At 43.8% G+C, this 23,341-nt stretch overlaps 1 protein-coding gene across 13 annotated transcripts in view; it reads left to right on the top strand.

Annotated features, from left to right (window-relative positions):
* TEAD1 (TEA domain transcription factor 1) overlaps nt 1–23,341 on the top strand; it is a 273,908-nt gene that overhangs the window by 83,136 nt on the left and 167,431 nt on the right. For 7 of the 13 annotated variants that reach the window (XM_055548599.1, XM_055548596.1, XM_055548598.1 and 4 more), the window contains one exon: nt 3,991–4,246. In XM_055548599.1, coding sequence (XP_055404574.1) covers nt 4,090–4,246 — 157 coding nt within the window. In that variant the 5' untranslated portion in view covers nt 3,991–4,089. Of the gene's footprint in view, nt 1–511; nt 566–3,990; nt 4,247–23,341 lie in introns of those variants that run through there. The other 6 variants (XM_055548592.1, XM_055548591.1, XM_055548589.1 and 3 more) reach the window with 1 other exon arrangement.

Here is a 23,341-nt window from a genome sequence, read left to right as displayed (position 1 = left end):
ATAAATATGAAAACTAGTGAATGTGTGTGTTAGAAGTACAGGTGTTTGTTACCTATTTAAATTTTCTGTTCAGGCAACTGAAGACCTTAAGAAGAGGATCTTTCAAATTTATTTCCCAACGAGACCCTTCATTTATTTACCATCCCATTATCGGTTGGTGTTTGAGGATCACAAGGTCTATACCACTGTCTAGAGATCATAGACTTGAAAACATCTTCTGTTCATGGTTTTTCAGATGGTAGAGCACCTTCACTCGTTATCTCACCAAATATGGTGGCTCCATGGAGTAGGGTCTCATGATCTTAATGATTTTCTGCATTGGGATTGCATTTGTTATTTTCATTTTATAAATTAAAACCTGAGCTTCTAGAGATTAACCTGTTTAGTCTGGGCTGCATGGCCAATAGGAGCTAGGTTTGGTACCCAGATCTGTTTGAATCTTAATAACATACCCACCCACCCCACCCCGAGATATTGTGTTCTTCATTTACTAAAGTGAATGAGAGTGGACTCCCTTGCTCAATGGATGTATGAGGAGCAGAGGACATCAACTCTACAGACACAGGTATTCTATTTGTCATTCACCTGATTAGATCTTGTTGTTGATAATAAGCAGGTACTTGTTACTGTACGTTCAGAAGGCAGGTAGATCGGGTGGTAGTTAACTAATTCCACACATTTTTGGGGTACCCTTAATGTGAGGCTGATTCTTTCTCTCAGAGCCACTGGATACAAGGATGGTTTCTAGGATGAGGTGGATTTTGAGCTGGGCTAGAAGGGAACTGAGGGATGGGATTTGGTAGCTAGTACGGGGAGCGTTTCTTGGCCAGTCCCAGTCTGGTGATCGGAAACTCTCTGCCCATACAGGGCCTCATCTTACAGTTGGGTTGTAAAACCAGGGGTCTGTAAAAGTCTGTGGATTATGTATCTGGTAGCTCCTGGGGCTGTGTCTTGGCCCTTGTCCAGAGTTGGTAATTCCATCCTGCTGAGCTCTAGTTGACCAAATGAGAGAGCCTGGACGTAGAATTCTTCCCTGAAGTAAGTGAATAAAAACACAGGAGTGTTTAGAATAGCCCCTGTGCCTCCTGAGTGGATGGATCAATTGATGCTAGTTAATATTTCATTCCCCACACAACAAAGGAGCTGCGACCCTTAGCTTTAGGGGTAACTTGAAGGGGTTATCTGCAACTCTGCTACCTTTCTTATAAGGCTGTCTACCACTTGTTGAACTAACAGGACATTTTTCCTTATGTCAAGTGAGCTATGACCTTCTTTAGGACTTCCACAAAACAGGTCCAACACCCTGCCTGTATGTAACACCTTCAGAAGTTGTTTGGTGTTTGAGGACATTAAGCTTGGCGATTATGATTCAGAAAGATCTTACCAGTTTTGAGTCACTGACTAAGGCTAAAAATAATGGAATTTAGTAGAATAAATATAAATTCCTGATGTTAGCTCCTAAACCAATTGATCAAGAGTCGGAATTTAGAAACAGCACTTGGAGGATGGGGGCTTAATTTTATGGATCATAGTCTTCCTCCAAGTGTCATTTACTGAAGATTGTGTACACACTGGGCTGGGCAAGAGGGGTAATGTAAATTGTATCTAGTCTGGAACACAGTTAGGAGACGGGGGGCTGCTCTTGTCATACCCAAGTGGATGTCTCAGGGTAGATTTGCTTCCCACGGCATGGATAGACCTCAAGGATTAATGGGTAAAACTTAACCAGGAGATGGATTTTATCCTAATAGGTGGAAGAATTTCAATATGTTAGTTCAAAGGAGCTGGTATTGGGAAGGCAGTGGGTTCCTTGTCGTCAACTGTGTTCAAGCATAAATCCAACAACCAGTTGATGAGATGTGTCAGAGGGGACTTCAGCTATTGGTTAGGAGTATTGTGTTTTGGTCTGGAGACTCTGAGGATTTCAATTATATAGTAATAATCTTCTTAAAGTCAAGTAACGTTCCCCTGGTCCCCTGGATTCCACCCTTCTACCGTAGTAGTTGAATGCCCGACATGTCCACAGTTTAATCTTAAAATATGGCTCCCTGGAGAGAATTCATACTTCTTTGAGCTGCCTGGAGCTGAAGAACTGGCCTGTGCTTTTGTAAATGTCTGGTTTTGTTTGTTTTGTTGAATTAGGGCCTAAGGTGGAGAAGGAAAATGTTGGCAACTAGCCACTGCTCAAAGAGTTCACACATATAATTTCTCTAATAATACTTCTTTGGAGCTAGAATAGACTATCATAGAGTTCAATTGGAATTTTGTAAGATTCTTAGACCCAAACCAGGAAAAAAGTGTAATAATTTGAGAATTCAAAAGGCCCACACAGCAGGCCTTGTAGAGTTCGTCTAGGGGTCAATCACAGAACCCTTTCTTGTGGCATAATTTATGCCTTTAACATTTGGCAGTTTTTAAAGTCCTGTGTCAATGTACACGTGTTGGTAAGAAGTAGTAAATATTTTGCTGACACGTTCTTTGAAAGACGGATCAGTGGCAGCGTTTAAAGGCAGACAACCTGAGGGTTTCTTTCATCCAGGTGCTGCCAAATCTAAAAAGCCGTCAGGGTACGGAGCCAAACGCACCCACCGGTTACACCATTTATGGTTTAATGTTCCTGTGCCTCGGAGTGTCTGCACCTGGGATCTGTTGATATACACAGTGGGGGATGGCAGGGGAAAGGGGTTCAGCTGGGAGAGCGAAGGAGAGGAGGCAGGGTGCTTGCTCTCAGAGGTGACTGACCTGGGATACAGAGCAGAGCCTGGTACCTGGTGGGGCCGCTCGCATCTGCTTCCCTTCTGGCTGCCTCTGTTGTAATGTTGCATGAACTTGAGGTGGCAGAAGCGGATGGAATGGTGGTTGCATCCGCTGAGCTCTCTCACCCTCCTCAGGCCCTGCACCTCCCTTCTTCCCATCAATCCCCCAGAGCAGTTCTTATCCCTCTTATTTGTTTTGAATGCATGATCTGATGCCTTTTCAACAAAGGAATATTGATATTTTAGTGTGCAGACAGCAGGGGGTACTGGATTAGATCATTTTCACATTGGTGTTGGTGCCAGTTTGACATTTGTTTGGAAAGCTTATCCCTTTATGGCCATAGGTTACATGCATAATTTAAGGGGAATAAATCTTTGCGAAAGATTTCTTTTGGTTCTGTAATCATCAGTGGTGCAGAAACATAAATGAAAGTCTCCCCCACAGTTTTCATGTGATCAGGAATTCCAAGGAGGCTCCCAGATGAAGTAGTCCATGCGGGTATAAAATGTTTTTGCAAGTGTACTGGCCTCTTGTGGTAGTTGTTTCAGGGAGGGCAAGAACCGGGGACAACTTGGTTCCTGCTTCAAGGTTATAATTCAGAAGTTGAAGGTGGCAAAGTGACCTGACTGTACAGGGTAAAAGAAAACCCTGTGGATAAATGCTGTAGGGTAGCAGGTCCAGATCTGCTGGCATTGCTATCTGTAGAATGAGTATTCGTGTTAATCTCCCTCCTTCTGCCCACCATTCTGCTGCCATCTTGCATCTTGGTGATCCCAGTGACAAATTCTGGGATGGTTTGACATTTCAGAGTTATCATACCAATTGCCACAGTGAGGCAGACATCTTTTGTTTTACACTATTTTCTTTTAAACAACTTGTTCTGAAGATTTGATTATTATCGAACAAAGTGCTTCTACTAGATAGTAGGTACTTAGCAAATGGTTTTGCATGATTCACTGTGAACTTGCAATTCTGAGAGTACTATTCTCAGATGAAAATTTCCTGTCATCTGTGAAGATTATCCAGCTTCTGCCTGCTGTTGCATTTCTGTATGAGTGCCTAATATGATACATAAAGAACAAAAGCCACTTAAATCTCAGAATTCCATCTTCTCTCTTAGGAATTATTCGCCAAGCAAAGCTGGCGAATGGAGAGAGTGCAGTAGAACCAGCAGGAGCAGTGTATTGATGGCTACCGTGTCCTTATCATACTATCTTTTGGTTTCTCTCTTAGGTTTATTTTCTTGAAAAGGCTCCAGGCTTCAGCTTGGAAAATCCAACCGCCAAAATTGAGCCCAGCAGCTGGAGCGGCAGTGAGAGCCCTGCCGAAAACATGGAAAGGATGAGTGACTCTGCAGATAAGCCTATTGACAATGATGCAGAAGGGGTCTGGAGCCCCGACATTGAGCAGAGCTTTCAGGAAGCCTTGGCTATCTATCCACCATGCGGGAGGAGGAAAATCATCTTATCAGACGAAGGCAAGATGTATGGTAAGTGATTCAAATGCTTCTGGGAAATGTTGCAACCCACTTTTGTGATGAAGAGATGATCATAACTAGCCTTCTACTAGGTGAGACACATTCCTTGTATGGGGTTGAATGATCTTTATAGAATTCTAGTTGGCCATTCAAGGGACTGAATCTCAACTGAAGAGGAGAGTCAGTAAAGGACCATTGGGAAATCATTCCCTGGGGCTTCCTTTTTTATATCAAAAGCTCTCAAGGACTCCTTAGGAACTTAGGTAGTTGCAGTGGCACATGCAGACACCACACATGGAGACTAAGTCTTCCGAATGCATGCCGCATCTAAGGGAAGTGCTGCCACTTAGCTCCAGATAACTGACTGGAGCTGCACAGCAGTGGAGCCACATGCCGCCAGATCTAGCAAGCTAGATGTTTACATTTTTAAAACCCAGCACTTTTTTTTTTCTTTTTAACTACATAGGCCAGATAAAACTGCTCAGGGACTCGATCAGACCTTTGAACTACCAGTTTACTGCCTTGTAACCAATCTTCAGTTGAATGGCCAGACAAGGCACTGAGCCCCAGGCTACTCTCTCCAGTCTCCCTTTCTACATGGGGACCCCTCACAGTGCATTAGAAACTCCCAAGCGTGCCCAAGAGGATGAAATCGGTTGACCAGATGGCTGGGGATGCCGAAGGTGGCAGCAGGCACCTATCCACTAGTCTGAGGTGTACAGGCTGGGTTTGGACCTTCCCTGCACCTTCAACTTGTACTTTTCGGCTGTTTACCTTCTGGGAAGCAGATGGCAGGTGGTTACGTATACATTCGGCTTGTCTAATTGGGCACGTTGAGTTGACAGAGTTTGCACTGTGGTTGAGTCTAAAGAGATGCAAACGAATAACCTAAACTCAAAGAGAACTGGCTCAGCAGCCTACTGGAGGTTGTTAACTTATCACAGGAGTGATTTATTTCTAAACAATTTGAAAGCTTTTCCATAATAGGGTGTTGTACCTTTAATACTGCAGCCGCTCTATCGGGAGCCGTAGGAGGCGACGGACCAGGCTAGCACACGCTGCTAAGGAGAAAGCAGATGGTGGTGCAGCTGCCACCAGCTGTGCCCCCGCCCTGCCTCCCCCTCTCCAACGCGGATGATGTAATGGAAACAAGGAAAATTTTGCTTGCTGCAGCATTAGAGTGTCTCTTCCTTGGCCAGTCTGTGTCACACACACACACACACACACACACACACACACACACACACACACGAGAGAGAGAGAGAACCCAAACCTTCCGAATTTGTTTTATGTTCTCATGTGATCCTTTGTAGCCAAAGACGCTTCTTCATGTCTGGTGAAATGGACTCAGGGGGAAACATCTCAGCTGCTGTGGGTAGAAAGTTTCAGGGCCTCTGGTTTTCTGTGTGCTTGTATCTTTCCTGGGCTACCCTTTCTCAGTCTGGTTGTTTGCTTTCAAGGTCTCGTTTTCATACCTAAAAATGCAACTTCCCCATTTTAAAGGCAGAGAAGAGCACTTTAATCTTTGAGCCTTCTTTGAAGCAGATTTTATTAGGAGTCGTGAAGGTGACCTCGGGCCACTGTACCTTGTACAACACCCATTTGTTTACCCAGAAATTATTTTAATCTAAGAAAACTGGCCTAGTGTTGGACATGCCAGTTGGGAAGAAGTACTCCTGCCTTTCATTTCTCACTGGGAATACTGGGAATGGCACTATCCCTTTAGGAACCAGGTTTCTGGACTAGGAATCGGAACACAGTTCAAAGCAAATGTTATTTTTTTCAACTCCAGTTTTTTTTCCTCCATTGCTTTTACTTTTTAGGCAGCAGCCATGGTAGATTGAACCAGTTTGCCTGTAACTCCATCATAAAAATAATTTTTCTGTGAAAATAATTTGCAAAAGGACACTTGATGTTAGTTTGGGGTCAAAAGCAGTAGGCTAGGCAAGAGAACTGTGAGAAGCTCTGGATTTGAGTCATCTGCCCATAGTGAACTTGAATGATCTTGCCCGTGGTCTGTGAGTTTTCTCCCTTGTACAGAAAGAGGGTAAAGTAGATGATATCTGTGATCCTTGGGGCTTGTATGTTTTATGATTCTGGATTTGTGACTTGTCCCTCAGTAAGAGTGATCAATCTGTTGACAAACATGGCGCTGGTCATGGAACATGTTGTTAATACTGAGAGTAATCAGATTCCGAGTGCTTCCTGAGAGTGCGTGTTCTTGATGTATGTGTTCTTTCCCTGAAAGCCACGTTACATTTTCTGACAGTGTTGGTGACCAACCATTATTTAAAATTGGGCAGTCATTTTGAGCGAGCAGCATTAACGATTATAACTGCAAGATTGTGTGTCCTGATTAGGGGTGCAAGAGACACATTTGCTGTGGTAGCCCTGCAGTGGCCTCCTTGTCCAGGCAGCTGGCCAGTGTGGAGGAGTTTGGCTTATCCTGATGCTTTGGAAGGGAAACATGGTGGTTATCATGTTTATGGGAGGTAGCGACTGGACCCCTTAGGAGAAACTGCCTTGGGTGCCTGGGAGCTGCCTGTAACCCACCTGTAACTGAGGATGAGAGAAAATTGGTTTGAGAGCCTCCACAGTGACGCTCCAGCCACTTGGGGATAGAGTCATGTGAGCGATGTGGGGGCCGAGTTGCTGTTCCTTGGCTTCAGGCCTGTTCCCCATCTTACCATATGTGAATTAGGACACAAACCAGACTGGGAGCCTGGGTTTCTGAAGGTCCTAAGAGCATGCTTTTTCTCTTAAGCATTTTGAAAATGAAAACATTGAAAGCATTTAGGATTCCATGGAGTGAGATCAAAATAATTTAATGCCTTTTAGTGAAATACCAAGTGTTTTTGACTTGAGGGGGTTATTCCGATATTTTCTGAGCATCTGTTGAGTATTGTGATGTCACTAATTCTGAGCCTTTCGAGAGGCAAGGTCAAGTGCAGCACTGATTTATTTGGTAATGAAATCTCCTCTGTGGTTGGCAGTAGGGCAAATGCAGTCTTATAGAGGGGAAAAATTGGAAAGCTCTCTTCATGATGAGGTTTGGGCCATTAGAAAAGATGGCTTAATTTTCCCTATGCTACCTGGGTCTGTGGAGAGGCCAAGCCTTTGTGTGGTTCGTCTCCATGTGGACAGATTATTTCTGCCTGCAGCACCCTATGGGTCGGCAGTTGTTCTTAGGGATTATTAGAAGGAGGGTGAGACTTCTTTGACTGTTCCCAAGAGCTTGCAAGCTCATTCCCTCTCTTTTTCCGTGTTTTCTTTTTCTTACTTTTACATAGATGTTCCTCTGTGTATCCTTGTAGATAGTTCTGGAGGAGATAGCAGGGGGACAAAATGGCAGAGACTTTCTTGATCAACAAAGCTGTCTGGAACTGAATTTCATAGGAGCAGGCCACAGTTTTTAACACAAGACAGAACAAAACAGTGAAGCAGGGGATTTGTCTAGATGTGTTTTCTATCGTACCTGAAGACTGTAGTCAGGCAGAGTGGTCAAGTAGCTCCCATAATCAGGTTAGGGACCAGAGCTAAACATTCACTGGCTGCTTGCCTCAGAGACATGCAAGTGTAGCACCTTAAATCTTGGCCTTTGGAATTGTTATGAAGCCTGGCTCTACCCCTTCTAGACATTAGGCTCTGGGTAAGTTGCAACTTCCATCTCATGCTCACAACATTTTGAGGTCAATTTTGTGAGTCTCACTTTGCAGATGAGGGAGCTAAAAGGGATAAAGTGGCTTGTGCATGACCAGTATAAACGTTACAGCTGGATTCTTTCAAAACTGACTCTATCCGACTCCCAAACATGGGCTCTTTCCTTCCTTGCTGGAGGTCACTGTAAATAAATCCAACAAGTCAGTATTAAGTGCTGCCTGTATTCCAGCCCCCATACTAGGCATTTTTAGGGATACAGCAGTAAGCCAGACAGACATGATCCCTGCCCTTATGGAGCCATCCTAAGTTTATTTGCAGGAAACACTGACCTGAGGTCAGGACTGTGTGCCAGAGCTTTCTGGGAAGTCTGAAGGCCTTTGAAGATGGTCACCTTCCACTTAGCCTTTTGAAGCCTGTTCTTGGCCACCAGTGTCCAGGGCACCTGGCCCAATGCTGGCAGAAAGAAAGCTTCTCAAATATCGTAGTAGGGAGGATCCTAGATCACAAGGCTGGCATTGGTGGTAGCCAGAAAGATGTCTGGAAGATTCTGGTGCTCTGGGATCCCATAGGCAGCTTGGGCAGAGCAGTTGCTGAACAATGACTTTCTCCTTTTGTGAGCAGTTATCTTCAGGGTTCTTGCTCCAGATAGCTCCAGGGGTGCCCCTTTCTTGCTGGGATGCCAGGTCTACTGATCAGCCCTAGAGAGGTCAGTTGTGAGAGAAGTTCATAGAGAAGATGAAGAGGAGAAGTTCATAGAGAAGATGAAGAGGAAGGCATCTCTGGGTTAGGCCTCTCTAATAGGTCTTCCCCTGTTGCTGACCTGAGCCTTCCCAGCCAGGAGAGCACAAGAGTTGGACTTGCCTTTTTGCTTACTTCATAGAAGTACAAGATAGAAGAGAGAAGGGGCAGGTTCAGTAAGGTGGGGCAGAGCTGACAAGGGGATCTGAGAAGGCGTGCACACAGGCAGGCACAAATATTACCAGTTAATCAGTGCAGGCAAAGAGGCTGACATCTGAGGACCCCTGGCTCCTCCCGATCAGAATTGGTCAAGGGAATGTAGGGGCATTGCTGTGTTAGACAGTGAACTTTCCCATAGTTTCTGTGAGGGCCAGGAAGGTGGTCCACATCTGTGGAGGCCCCAGAAGCCCTGATGCAGAAGTGGCTGCAGACTCCAGGCCCTAGAGGATCGCCAGGCTTTGGGAAAGTGAGCCTTGTGGCCTGAGCTGAACTTGTTCGTCCCAGTTCTTCATCTGAACATCATGTGGCATCTGTGATTTCATCTTTGTGTCTGACTTGTGATGTGGGATATTATTTCCAGTGAATTGGCAAAAAATGTAAAGCACAAAGCATTGTGCCCATAGAACAGGCTAGAAGCCCCACAAGGCAGGGGCTGTCTTTCTGGACAGAGAAGATGTCAGTGATGTTTGTTGAGTGTATGCACGTGGGGGTTATTGCTTAAGACAAAGAAAGATGAGTAAGTAAGCCTCTGAGCCGCAAGAGGAGCTGGCTGGAAAGGAAGGGAAAAAACAGAAAAAAAGAGAAAGAAAGATGTTTGTATATCTCATGGTCTTCCTAGCCTGAGAAGGAAGAAACTCTGGTTTTTGCTCTGTGTGCTGCCAGATGTTAGTTCAAGTGGTAGGAAGGATTTCTACTCACATTGGCACCATGGTAGAGCAAGGGTTAATTCTGGGATCCTCAGAACAGATGAGTAATGGGGGATTTTGAAATAGTTTCGTTCCTGTGAGAATAGCAGAGCCAACGTCATCAGTGTTTGTGTTGGGAAAGTTTAACATAGCAGGGGTCCAGCCTACAAAGGTTTGTGTACAAGGTGTGAGCTCTTGTGCAATTCAGATAAAAAATAGCTACTTAGGATGGCTTGAGAATTGGTCATAAGGGAGGAAGAAAAAAAGTAAGAGACAGAGAATCTTAAATTATTACCAAGTTGGAAAGTGAAGCTTTTCAACAACTTCCTGTGGCAGCGGGTGAGCCCTGGCATTCAGAAGACATGGATTTGTAAATCAGTTAGTGAGTGCTGTGGACCTGGACTGTGCTTTGACTCTGAATGGGGCCTACAGATGTAGGATAATTAAGAGAACTGACCTGTGTGGCCACTTACTGTGTACTAGGCACTTTCTCGTTGCTTTAGAATGTGTTGTCTTGTTTATTCCTCAGAACAAACTGATGATGTAGGTTACGCTGTGCTTGTGTGCTTAGCCGCTCAGTCGTGTCTGACTTTGAGACCCCAGGGACTGCAGCTGCCAGGTTCTTCTGTTCATGGGAATTCTCCAGGCAAGAATACTGCAATGGGTTGCCACGCCCTCCTCCAGGGGAACTTCCCAACCCAGGGATTGAACCCAGATCTTCTTCATTGCGGGCAGATTCTTTATTGCCTGAACCACCAGAGAACCCTTTTTACATCCAGGAAAGCTGAGGCCCACCAAAATCAAGTTACATGCTCAAGGCCACAGTGAATAAGTGGTGGAGTTGACATTTGAAAGTCAGCTTAAAACAAGAAGCCAGTTAAGACAACGAACCACAATACTGATATGGAAGGAAGTACACTGTGTACTAGAGATATCGACAGTTGAGTGGTAGGGCAGCAGAAAGTGTGATTATTTATATTGGGGAATGCACATATCTATATTTGAAAATACAAAAGAGTGGAAGAATCAGAGTCTGAGAGGCAGATTTAGGTGAGCCAACTTTCAGTGGGAAAAGGCCACTTAGTGTTTTTTGCTTTTTAAATTTTTTTAAATGTTTTTTGTTTTTAAACTTCTTTTGGATGGCAGACCGCCCCCGACCCCACCTCCCTGCCCTCCACCCTTTTCTGAGAATCTACAGAAAGTTGTGGATCTCTTCTTCAAAAAATATTCAGGCTTGTGCACAGTTACAGAGTTGTTGCAATAGAACATTAGGGGATTTCTGAAGCCTAGGTTTATATTTGCTACTGTGGAGAGAGAGAGGGGGGAAGGGCATTCAGGGAATTCAGGCATAAGGGAACAGCATGATAAAGGCACAGAGTCCTGAAGGGACCCACTCTGGTGCTCTTGGAAATGAGGATGTGCCCTGGAGGGGGATGGTAGTTGAGCCTGGAAATGTGGGCTGGCAGTGTGTCGTGGAGGCCTGGAGTGCCACGCCGTCGTGTCTGGTGCTCATCCGGGTGACAGAGGAAGCCACTGCGTGTTTTCAGGAGAGATGGTTGTGACTCATCCTGTGTTTGACAAAGCCAGCTTTGAAGGCGTGAAGACAAGTTAGATTACTGTTGCAGAGGATGAGCTTAAACTGCAGTCCTGGTGGAGAAGCTTCATGGGTAGAACCTATAGGACTGGCTGACAGGATGCGATTTGTGAAAGAGAAGGAGGGGTTGAAGATGATTCCAGGGTTCTTTCTGCTTGGGCGATGGGGATAATGGTGGGGCTATTAAATGGATGGGGAATGAAGACAAGAGATGCAGTTTGTAGAGTGGAGAAATGGGGAGCTGGATTTTGTCGTGTGCTGGACGTGTACTTGGGGGGCTGTCCACATGAGGATGATCTGTGGGGTTTGGAAATTCCTGCTTGGAGCTCAGGCAGCCTGGAGTTGCAGGGGTAGTTTGGGGCCTCATCAGCAGAGAAGAGATGAGAATGGGCGATATGCTTAGGCCCCCATGTATTGTGGTTAGACCAGCATAGATTTTAAATGGGGTGTCCGTATTTGTGGGAGAGTAAAGAGGTTGCCTTTTTAAGAAAAAGGGAGACCCATCAGTGGTTCCTAAGCCTGATCATCATCAGCAGAAGCACTCGAAAAGCTTAAAAAAAAGAGACATAACTGACTCAAACTGATTGAATCAGAATCTCTGAGTGTGGTCTGAGAATCTTAACGTTTTTAAAAGCTCTCTGGGTAATTTGGGTGATCAGGCAGATTTGAGAGTCACTGGGCTAAACTATAACCTGGGGCCAAGAGGAGAGGGCCACATTTCTAGAGCTGGTAAAAGAAACTAACGAGCAGAGAATGAGACTGACTTTGAAACAATCCTTGAAAAGTTTGGGGATAGGAAATGAAGTGTATAATTCAGTTAATGCTCCCTCTGTATAGAGAAGAAAGATTACCATGGTCCAGGTTTGCCATGTACAGGAAGAGCCTTGAGATGGTATCTTAAAGTTAAAGGAAGGCATAGAAAGTTAAAGGAAGGCTTATTTTAGAACAGGGGAGAGAGACTTGGCCATTTGGTTAGTAGTGAAAGTGAAAGTCACTCAGTCGTGTCCAGCTCTTTGTGACCCCATGGACATTCTCCAGTCCATGAAATTCTCCAGGCCAGTATACTGGAGTGGGTAACCTTTCCCTTTTCCAGGGGATCTTCCCAACCCAGGGATTGAACCCAGGTCTCCCTCATTGCAGGTGGATTCTTTACCAGCTGAGCCACAAAGGAAGCCCTTGGTTAGTAGGGTGGGAAAAGTATGAAATTGAGGAATTATTTGATGGAATAGAATCAGGAAGAGACCTTAAAAGGAGAAGGGCTTCTTTTACTCTCATGCATAATGGCAGGAGAAGGTTCAGGTAGAAGGTGCAGGGAAGGCATAGTGATTCCTGTCTTCAGATGAGAAGTAAGGCCATGTGGGCTGAGGTGGGTTATGAGCTTCTGAAAAGTAGAGCAAGCTTAGTAGAGATACTGTAGGGGAACTGGATATGGAGGGACAGGGGTGAGTAAAAGAATTGTGAGCAGTGGAGGAAGGGCCTGAGAGAAGTCAGAGAACACTCCTTTCTTCTTTTAATTGAAGTTTTTATTGAAATAATTGTAGATTCACATGCAATTGTAAGAAATAGTACAAAGATTCTTTGTACACTTTGTCTGTTTTCCCCCAGTGGTTACATTTTGCAAAACTGTTAATATCAAAACCAGGATATTAATGTCAATATAAACTACTGATCTTACTCAGATTTTCCCAACTCTACTGGTACTCATTTGTGCATGTGTGTTTTGTTAAGTTGTGTACAGTGTTACCACCTGTGTGGTATGTGTATCCACACCACGATGATGCAGAACAGTTCCAGCACCGCAAGGATCCCCAGGGTTGCCCTCTGTCACCATACCCATCCCTGTTCTGCTTCCCCCGACCTTATCCCTGACTCCTGGCAACCATGAGTTGTTCTTTATTTCTAAAATGTTGTTGTTTCAAGCTTGTTATCTAGTGCAGTCATACTGTATGTAACCTTTTAGGGTTGGCTTTTCCCCATTCATCATAATGCCCTGGAGAGTCATCCAGGTTGATTGTGTATCAGTAGTTCCTTTGATTGCTGAGCAGTTCTCTAACCTGTATGCACCACGGTGTGTTTAACCATTCACCTGTTCAGGGGTATCAAGTTGAGTCTAGCTTTTGGCTATTACAAATAGAGCTGCTATGACCATTTATACACACATTTTCTAAAAAGTTTATGCATTTATACTTGGCTGTGCTAGGTCTTTGTTGATGGCGCGGGCTTTTCTCTAGCTGCGGTAAGTGAGGGCTACTCTCTAGATGCGGCACATGGGCTTCTCATTGTGGTGGCTTTTCTTGTGCAGCAGGGGCTCCAGGGCGTGCGGGCTTCAGCAGCTGTAGCACGTGGCTCGGTAGTTGTGGTTCCCAGGCTCTAGAGCACGGGCTCTACAGTTGTGATGCACGGGCTTAGTTGTTCCAGGGCATGTGGGATCTTCCCAAATCAGGGATCGAACCTGTATCTCCTGTGTTACCAGGTGGATTATTTACCACTAAGCTACCAGAGAAGCCCTATATACAGTTTTTTGGGTAAATGTAGTTTTCATTTCCGTGGGATAAATGCATTCATTGCTGGGTCAAATGGTAGTTGTATCTTCAGCTTTCTTTCTTTTTTAAAAAAACTACTCAACTGTTCTTCAGAGCAGCTGTGCCATTTTACACTCTCCCCTGCAGTCTAGGTTCTCTGCATCCTCATCAGCATTTGCTGTTGTCACTATTGTTTGTTTTAACTATTTGGATAGGTGAGTGGTGATACCCCATGTGGTTTTAAGTTGCATTTCCCCAATGACTAATGATGTGAAACATCTTTTCATGTACTTATTTGCCATCTATATATTCTCTTCAGAGAATATACAGAGATATACAGAATATACGGAGAAATGTCTGTTCATGTCTTTTGTCCCCCTTTTAATTGGATTATTTATATTCTGATTGCTGAGTTTTGGGAGTTCTTTATTTTAGATATGAGTCCTTTGATATGTAGTTTGCAGCTGTGTTCTTCTTGTTTGTAGCCTATCTTCTCATCTTCTTCACATGTATAAGTGTTACATTTTGATGAGATCCAATTTATTAATTTTCCCTTTTATGGTGCACAAGCTTAGTTGCTTCATGGTTTGTACTTTTGATGTCAAGTCTAAGAACTCATTGCCTAGCCCTGGGCACTGAAGATTTTCTTCTGTGTTTTGTTCTAAAAGGTTTCTGGTTTTATGTTTTACATCTCAATCTGTGACCTTTTTTTAAATTAATTTTTGTATAATGCAAGAGTATTTCCTTTGGGAAAAGCCACTGGCATTATTATGTGATACATATGTATTTTTTCTGCTAGGGGATTATTGGTGTATCTAAATTTTGACAATGTCAAGGCTCGGGACCAGAGACACTAAAGTGCTAGTGAGTGCATGTTTGCACCAGTCTAGGTGGGGACAGGGACAAGGTGAAGCTGGAGCTGCTGACGAGTCATGACATGTGCTCTTAGAGGCTCTGTACACACAGGAGAGGTGGCTGGACAGGAGGCTGTGGTCACGCACGGGAGAGGAAGCATCTGAGATTAGAGGTGGAGAGATTTCAAGTGATGAGTTTCGAGGTGTGGCTGCAAATATGGTCAACTGATACGCATGTGGGCGATGGCCACTGGAGACGAGGAAATAAGACATAGGGAGACTCATCAGCATTGGGTTGGTTAATCACGTTGATGTTGAAGTCTACTGTAGTGCACTGTGAATTTGTAAATAAGCCTACCAAAGTAACCAGGTGTTAGGGGGATTTCCTGGAGAGGACATGACCCCATGGATGTGAATGTTGAGAATTTAATATTGATGTGAATGGCATGGGGCTAGTGAAGAGCAGGTGGCAGAACAGCCAGGCAGAAGGAATACTGGGGTTACAAGAAAACCCTAACATTTTCCACCTCTCTCTTCCCAAGGTCTTTGGCTGCTCTGAAACTTTACCTCTTTGCAGTGTATCTGTGCCTTGTTGCTATCATCTGTAGAATGGGGTGAGAAAATCAATTTCTCCATATCTCTCAGTGATGTTGAGAGAAAATGCAATTATACACGAGAAAATGCAATTATGTGTGAGAAAATGTTTTGAACTAAATCCTACAAATAGTGCTTTTCTGGGGTTAAGCCTGTTCCCAGCATGTTAGAAAGGTAAGAACAGATATTTTGGAGCAGCCATTCAGGTAAGCCTGCCTAGCCTATGTAGAGGGTTGTTTGGTTAAGGGAGCAATTGAATGGTATCCCCCCTTTCAGAGTTTCTGCTGTTGGAGAGGGGAGGTCAGGATACACTTGTCTGGGTCAGAGTCACAGATGATGGAAGGGATCAGAGGTAGTGGGCAGGTCCCGGAGTAGCAGCTTCCATTGCATGGAAGGCGATGGGGGCTTGGACGGCTTGAGAACCTGCCGGTTCTTAGCTGCATGGCCCTGGGTTCCAACGCCTGTCTTTGTTCTGTCCCCACTGACTTCCACATCTAGAGCTTCAGTTCGTCTCCCCTTTAGAGCATTTTACTTGGGATTGGGTCTTAATTTCTTACTACTGTTGCGATTTATATATATCCCATTTCTTTGATAATGAGTGTTTAAAGTGGTCATTTTCCAGATTAGCATTGTTATGATATTGTTCTGCTGATCTCTGTAATAAAGAGCCTATCTTAGAGAATGCTCAACACAGTAAATGAAAATATATAAATATATTGTGGTTACGGTCATAGAAAAAATTTGAAGGAATTTACAACATGTAAATAGCAGTTGCTTCAGGGGATGGATTCATGGGGAACTCCATTTCTATTACATATTTCTGTATTAATGGAGTGTTTTTTTCCCCCCTAATAGTGAACATATGTTACTTTTGGAATTAGAGGAAAAATAACTATATCATTTATTTTTTTCCTCTGATTCTGAGCAAGAAAGACTCATGAAAGAAAAATGTGGCAAATACCAAGAATGACAAGCAAATCGTATCATCCAGGTCGACACTGGAGTGATGTTTACCTGGGGTTTGGTTGTGGGAGGGGCAGTGCAAGGTCCTGGTGGGCAGGAGAGGGGTGCTGGGGGAGGAGCTGGTGCCAGCAAGCTCTCCCTTCCATGGGTGAATGGCCGAGGCGCCGATCTGCAGAGACAGGTGGTCAGAGAGTGGGGTGCTGTGGCCAGGAAGCAGGACAGGGTGTTCTTACTATACGATTCAGGACATTGGTCCGGGAGTTCAACAGGTGCTGGGTCAGTTGGATCTGTCAGTCAGCTCTCCACACTAAAAGTGGCATTATTCTGACATTCATGTTTTATGGTACTGTGGTGGTGGAAGAAAGACTGGAACATATTCAGATCCATTCTTCCAGTGTCCATGTGCTCACAGCAAGCTACTACAGAAGAATGGACAGGGCCCACATCTCTGCCGAGCCAGTATTTATTGTTTCACTCGTACTGTAGGGCGGACAAGCTTTATTCTTGGAGGGCTGCGGGCCTGTCTTTTAAGAATGTCGGTAGTCTTTTTAATGGTCCTGTTATTCTTTGTAACAGATTCCTGGCAGGTAACCTTGTACTTGTGTTGCCTTTAGGCAGAGGTGGGTGGCTTTTAGAGTATGAAAACACTCTGGAGACTGTACAGAGTGCTATAAATTCTCCTTTGATTATAATCATTTGATTTAATCACAGGTATATTTCATTTACCTGCTGTTTACCTGCTATGCCTTCACTGCAGATTATTGCATCTGCCCACCTTCCCTTCTCTCAAATGCTTCAATTCCAGGTATATCGTAAAGTCAAATTGTTCTTCAAAATCCATATGAATATTATTTCTTTAAAGCCTCTTGCTATATAAGAATACACCCCTCTCCTTTTTATCCTTTTAGAATGCAGTCTGAAAGGTGTGACAGTGAAATTTCCTGCCCAAGACATTTAATTTATTAAAAAAAAAAATTTATATAATGTTGTAGCTTTTTTGACACCCTGCCCCCCAGCAGTGAAATTGGTCATTAGCTGACCATTTCTATAGACATTGTTCTTTTTGGAATGGCTACAGCAACTTTTTAAGTTACCTTCAAAGCAAGTGCTATTGGGGAAATGTAATTTGATCACTCCCCAAAGCTTTGCAGCATCAGGGTAATATTGAAAATGTGTTAATAAGCTGAGTCATCCCCCACCCCAACCCCTACCCCAGCCATTTGCAAAGGTCCCAATTATTCCCTCTGTGCCTACCCTCTTCCCTGGGTCTGCCTCTATGCTCCATGACTTGCTTGCTATTGTGCTGAGATGGGTTTTGGCAACTGTCTCTTAGATGAATGGTAGCTGTTACAAACATGGTAGCTTCTGTGACTGCTTAAAAAGATTGTTGTTTATGACTGCTTTTTATTGAGAGATGTTTGGTGCACGTTAATGTCCTGATAAAGACATTTGTACGTATAAAGTAGCCACCGCCTTACACGTATTTGATTGTGAATAAGGTGCTGGGGCTGATGACATGCCAGATGTGAGGTATTGGATGGCGTGTTTATTCAACTGTCATTGCGATCTCTGTACTCGGATGTGCCTTTGTGTTTGCTGTCTCATGGCAACACACCGAATGCAGTGGCGATACGATCCTGACTATGGAAGATGCTATTTGGGTTACTTGGATAGTAAGCTATGAGTATTAGGAGGCATTCTCTCAGTCCCCATGTGTCCTGAGACAGCAGTCATGAACAGTTGTTAGGTGAAGGGAATTGCCAGTTGGGATGACCACATGCATTGGGATAGGGGCCTTTTGAGATGGACAAATCTTAAGTCTGAACTGACCAGGCCAGGCATTGTGACAGGGATTACTACTAATAAATAATCTATCCAGTGCTTGCAGTGTGCCAGAAACTTTTCTAAATACTTAATATCAACTCATTTAAGCCTCATTACAAATCAGTAGCCACCATTATTATTCCCACATTAGGATGAGGAAACCAAGGCCTAGAAAGGTTCAGTAAATTGCCCAGGATCATATGGCTTAGAACTCCTGACAGAAACCCCATTCAGCTTGGCTCCATTACCTGAGCTCTTAAGCACCATCTTCTGCTGCCTCTGAGCTGTGACAGAACAGGAACCTGAGGGTCCCTGACCATGTCCATGTCCTACGTTGCTGCCTTGTTGTGTGGAAGAGAGTTTTGGTTCCAGGTAAACAGTGTAAAAGGGAGAATGGGCTTTCCTGGTACCCAGGATAGTTTTCTTGTTTTCTGCCTGGTAAACTCCTACTGGCCCTTCAAGACCCTGGCAAAAATGCCCTTCTCGCCCCCAAAGTCTTCTTTAGTCTCCACAGGCAGAGATACGTGCTCCCTCCTTTGTGTTTCCAGTATTTTTTTTTTTTTTTTAAAGATTTATCTATTTATTTGGCTGTGCTGGGTCTTAGTTGTGGCATGTGGGATATAGTTCCCCAACAAGGGATCAAACCCGGTCCTCTGCATTGGGAGCACAGAGTCTTAGCCACTGGACTATCAGGGAAGTCCCTCCACAGTATCTGACCACCCGTCAAAGCACTTTTCAGACTCACTTTTAATGTGTGTACTTGTATCTCCTGCCCCTAGCATAGTGCCTGGCACACATTAGGCCTTCAGAATATGTTTGAATTAGTGAAAGCTGCTGGCGATAGTAACTTAATCTTTTTTCTCTATGAGATGTTTTTTCCACATCCTTGTTGTCATCACACTTAACAGCATTCTAAAGAAATAATGAGGGCAAGGATTATAACTTCATAGATTAGAAGCTGAGGCACATAGCCCTTAATGTTTTCCATTAGAGCTTCTTATCTTGAGGAACCCCTTGGTGAAGAAGAGCTGAGTGTACACCTCACGCCCATGTTTATACTTTTCTGTTCTAAGCATATTGACCCTGTGCCTGAGGTGTTACAAATGACAACAGTTTATTTTAGTTCACATCTATGGCAATATCACAATGGTTTTATCTGGGACATGCAGGCCTATAAAGGAATACTGAGCTTGATTGGGTTATTTTGGTGACAGAATCTACCCGTTTCTCATCCCAGTTTGATTTTTACAAGTCGGAAAGTTCATCCCTAGAAAGGTAGCCTTTGACAGTTTTCCCCCAGTAGATACCTGACACAGTATGTTTGTAAGCTTATCCAGGATGTCTCTGAGAGATATGTATGTCCATTGCTTTTTTCAGGTTGACTCTGGGCTTAGTTTTAGGTGTCTGAACATGACTTCAACCTCTGATTGTCTTAAGGTGACATTGTCGATTCCCAGTGACTCACTGCAGTGGAACAATGAACCGAGTAAACTATCTCGGTGGAGTTCAGAAGATGTTAAGTTAGGGTGGGTTATAAGATCTTTGTGACAAAATCTGGTTAGTGTAGATTTAACTTGCCTCTCATCTAGTTAGACATCCTGGAATGTGAAGTCAAGTGGGCCTTAGAAAGCATCACTGTGAACAAACCTAGTGGAGGTGATGGCATTCCAGTTGAGCTATCTCAAATCCTGAAAGATGATGCTGTGAAAGTGCTGCACTCAATATACTAGCAAATTTGGAAAACTCAGCAGTGGCCACAGGACTGGAAAAGGTCCGTTTTCATTCCAATCCCAAAGAAAGGCAATGCCAAAGACTGCTCAAACTACCGCACAATTGCACTCATCTCACACACTACCAAAGTAATGCTCAAAATTCTCCAAGCCAGGCTTCAGCAATATGTGAACCGTGAACTTCCTGATGTTCAAGCTGGATTTAGAAAAGGCAGAGGAACCAGAGATCAAATTGCCAACAGCTGCTGGATCATCGAAAAAGCACGAGAGTTCCAGAAAAAGATCTATTTCTACTTTATTGACTATGCCAAAGCCTATGACTGTGTGGATCACAATAAACTGTGGAAAATTCTTCAAGAGATGGTAATACCAGACCACCTGACCTGCCTCTTGAGAAACGTGTATGCAGGTCAGGAAGCAACAGTTAGAACTGGACATGGAACAACAGACTGGTTCCAAATAGGGAAAGGAGTATGTCAAGGCTGTATATTGTCACCTTGCTTATTTAAGTTCTATGCAGAGTACATCATGAGAAACGCTGGGCTGGAGGAAGCACAAGCTGGAATCAAGATTGCCGGGAGAAATACCAATAACCTCAGATATGCAGATGACAGCACCCTTATGGCAGAAAGTGAAGAGGAACTAAAGAGCCTCTTGATGAAAGTGAAAGAGGAGAGTGAAAAAGTTGGCTTAAAGCTCAACATTCAGAAAATGAAGATCATGGCATCTGGCCCCATCACTTCATGGCAAATAGATGGGGAAACAGTGGAAAAAGTGTCAGACTTTATTTTCTTGGGCTCCAAAATCACTGCAGATGGTGACTGCAGCCATGAAATTAAAAGACGCTTACTCCTTGGAAGGAAAGTTATGACCAACCTAGATAGCATATTGAAAAGCAGAGACATCACTTTGCCAACAAAGGTTCGTCTAGTCAAGGCTATGGTTTTTCCTGTGGTCATGTATGGATGTGAGAGTTGGACTGTGAAGAAGGCTGAGCGCCGAAGAATTGATGCTTTTGGACTGTGGTGTTGGAGAAGACTCTTGAGAGTCCCTTGGACTGCAAGGAGATCCAACCAGTCCATTCTGAAGGAGATCAGCCCTGGGATTTCTTTGAGAGGAATGATGCTAAAGCTGAAACTCCAGTACTTTGGCCACCTCATGCGAAGAGTTGACTCATTGGAAAAGACTCTGATGCTGGGTGGGATTGGGGGCAGGAGGAGAAGGGGACGACAGAGGATGAGATGGCTGGATGGTATCACCGACTCGATGGACGTGAGTCTGAGTGAACTCCGGGAGTTGGTGTTGGACAGGGAGGCCTGGCGTGCTGTGATTCATGGGGTTGCAAAGAGTCGGGCATGACTGAGTGGCTGAACTGAAGTGAACTGAACTGAATCTAGTTAGTGTCTGATTTGTATGAGGACTTGTCAGTTAGTTGAAAGGAGTAAGTTCTTCGTGGTGATTAAGAGCATAGGGTCAGGAGTGAGGTCTGTCTGGGTTTAGATTCTGGCTCTGCTACTTCAGTGGAAGTGTAACAATGGGCAAGTTAGAATTCTTGGACCTCTGTTTCCTCATCTGATAAATGAGGCAAATTCAAGTGCCCATCTTACAAGTTTGATGGGAAGGTTAAGTAAGATAATGCATGAAAACATTTTGCATGCCCAGCTTATTCTTTGAGAGTAATGTTAACCTTGATAGCAAAACCAAAGACTTTATAAGAAAACTATCGACCAAAACCTTTTATGAGTATCAATGCAGATGTCCTCAACAAAATACTTGCAAACTGAATCCTGCAGTGTGTACAAAGGATTCCACACTGTGCCTAAGTGGGATCTACTCCAGGAATGCAAGGTTAGTTTAAAATTTGAAATGAGTTAACATAATACATCTCATCAATAAAGAACAAAATTCACATTATCATCTAAGTAGATGCAGGAAAAGCATTTGACAAAATCCAGCACCTCTTTGTGACATTTACACTCAGCAAACTAGAAATAGAAGAGAACTTCCTCACTGATAAAGGGCATTTATGAAAAATCCACTGTTAACATCATACTTAAAAGACATTCTGTGTTTATGGATCGGAAGACTTAATATAAGTAAGATGGCAGTGATCACCAAGTTGATCTATGGATTCACTGTAATCTCTATCAAAACCTCAGCCAATTTCTTTGTAGAAACTGATACGATCAGATCAGATCAGTCGCTCAGTCGTGTCTAGCTCTTTGCGACCCCATGAATTGCAGCACGCCAGGCCTCCCTGTCCAACACCAACTCCCGGAGTTCACTCAGACTCATGTCCATCGAGTCAGTGATGCCATCCAGCCATCTCATCCTCTGTCATCCTCTTCTCCTCCTGCCCCCAATCCCTCCCAGCATCAGAGTCTTTTCCAAGGAGTCAACTCTTCGCATGAGGTGGCCAAAGTACTGGAGTTTCAGCTTTAACATCATTCCTTCCAAAGAAATCCCAGGGCTGATCTCCTTCAGAATGGACTGGTTGGATCTCCTTGCAGTCCAAGGGACTCTCAAGAGTCTTCTCCAACACCACAGTTCAAAAGCATCAATTCTTCGGCGCTCAGCCTTCTTCACAGTCCAACTCTCACATCCATACATGACAACTGGAAAAACCATAGCCTTGACTAGACAAACCTTTGTTGGCAAAGTAATGTCTCTGCTTTTCAATATGCTATCTAGGTTGGTCATAATTTCCTTTCAAGGAGTAAGCGTCTTTCAATTTCATGGCTGCAGTCACCATCTGCAGTGATTTTGGAGCCCAGAAAAATAAAGTCTGACACTGTTTCCACTGTTTCCCCATCTATTTCCCATGAAGTGATGGGACCGGTTGCCATTATCTTCATTTTCTGAATGTTGAGCTTTAAGCCAACCTTTTCACTCTCCACTTTCACCTTTCATCAAGAGGCTTTTTAGTTCCTCTTCACTTTCTGCCATAAGGGTGCTGTCATCTGCATATCTGAGTTTATTGATATTTCTCCCGGCAATCTTGATTCCAGCTTGTGTTTCTTCCAGTCCAGCGTTTCTCATGATGTACTCTGCATATAAGTTAAATAAACAGGGTGACAATATACAGCCTTGATGTACTCCTTTTCCTATTTGGAACCAGAATTTTCCACGGTTTATTGTGATCCACACAGTCAAAGGCTTTGGCATAGTCAATAAAGCAGAAATAGATCTTTTTCTGGAACTCTCTTGCTTTTTCGATGATCCAGCGGCTGTTGGCAATTTGATCTCTGGTTCCTCTGCCTTTTCTAAACCCAGCTTGAACATCAGGAAGTTCACGGTTCACATATTGCTGAAGCCTGGCTTGGAGAATTTTGAGCATTACTTTACTAGCGTGTGAGATGAGTGCAATTGTGCGGTATAAGTTAAGAAATCAAAAAGTATGAGTTCTCCAATTTTTTTCTTATTTTTCAAGACTGTTTTGGTCCCTTCTGGGTCTCCTGAATTTCCATGTGGAAAGTTCATTTGGACTATCTTATCAGTTAGTCCTAACTGATAAGTATCAGGTTAGGGATGCACCTCAGTGGAATCGAATCAGGAGTCCAGAAATAAACCCTCACACTTACGGTCAGTTTATTTTCAGCAAATGTGTCAAGATGATGTTAAGTGGAAAACAGTAGTCTTTTCAACAAATGGTGCTGGGACTATGGAATATACACACGCAAAGAATGAAGTGTGGATCCCTTTCTCATACACTACAATCAACTA

The sequence above is a fragment of the Bubalus kerabau genome, chromosome 15 (genome assembly GCF_029407905.1).
Source record: "Bubalus kerabau isolate K-KA32 ecotype Philippines breed swamp buffalo chromosome 15, PCC_UOA_SB_1v2, whole genome shotgun sequence".
Lineage (NCBI taxonomy): Eukaryota > Metazoa > Chordata > Mammalia > Artiodactyla > Bovidae > Bubalus > Bubalus kerabau.
Note: the sequence above shows the minus strand (reverse complement) of the source record. Positions and strands in the feature narration are given on the sequence as shown.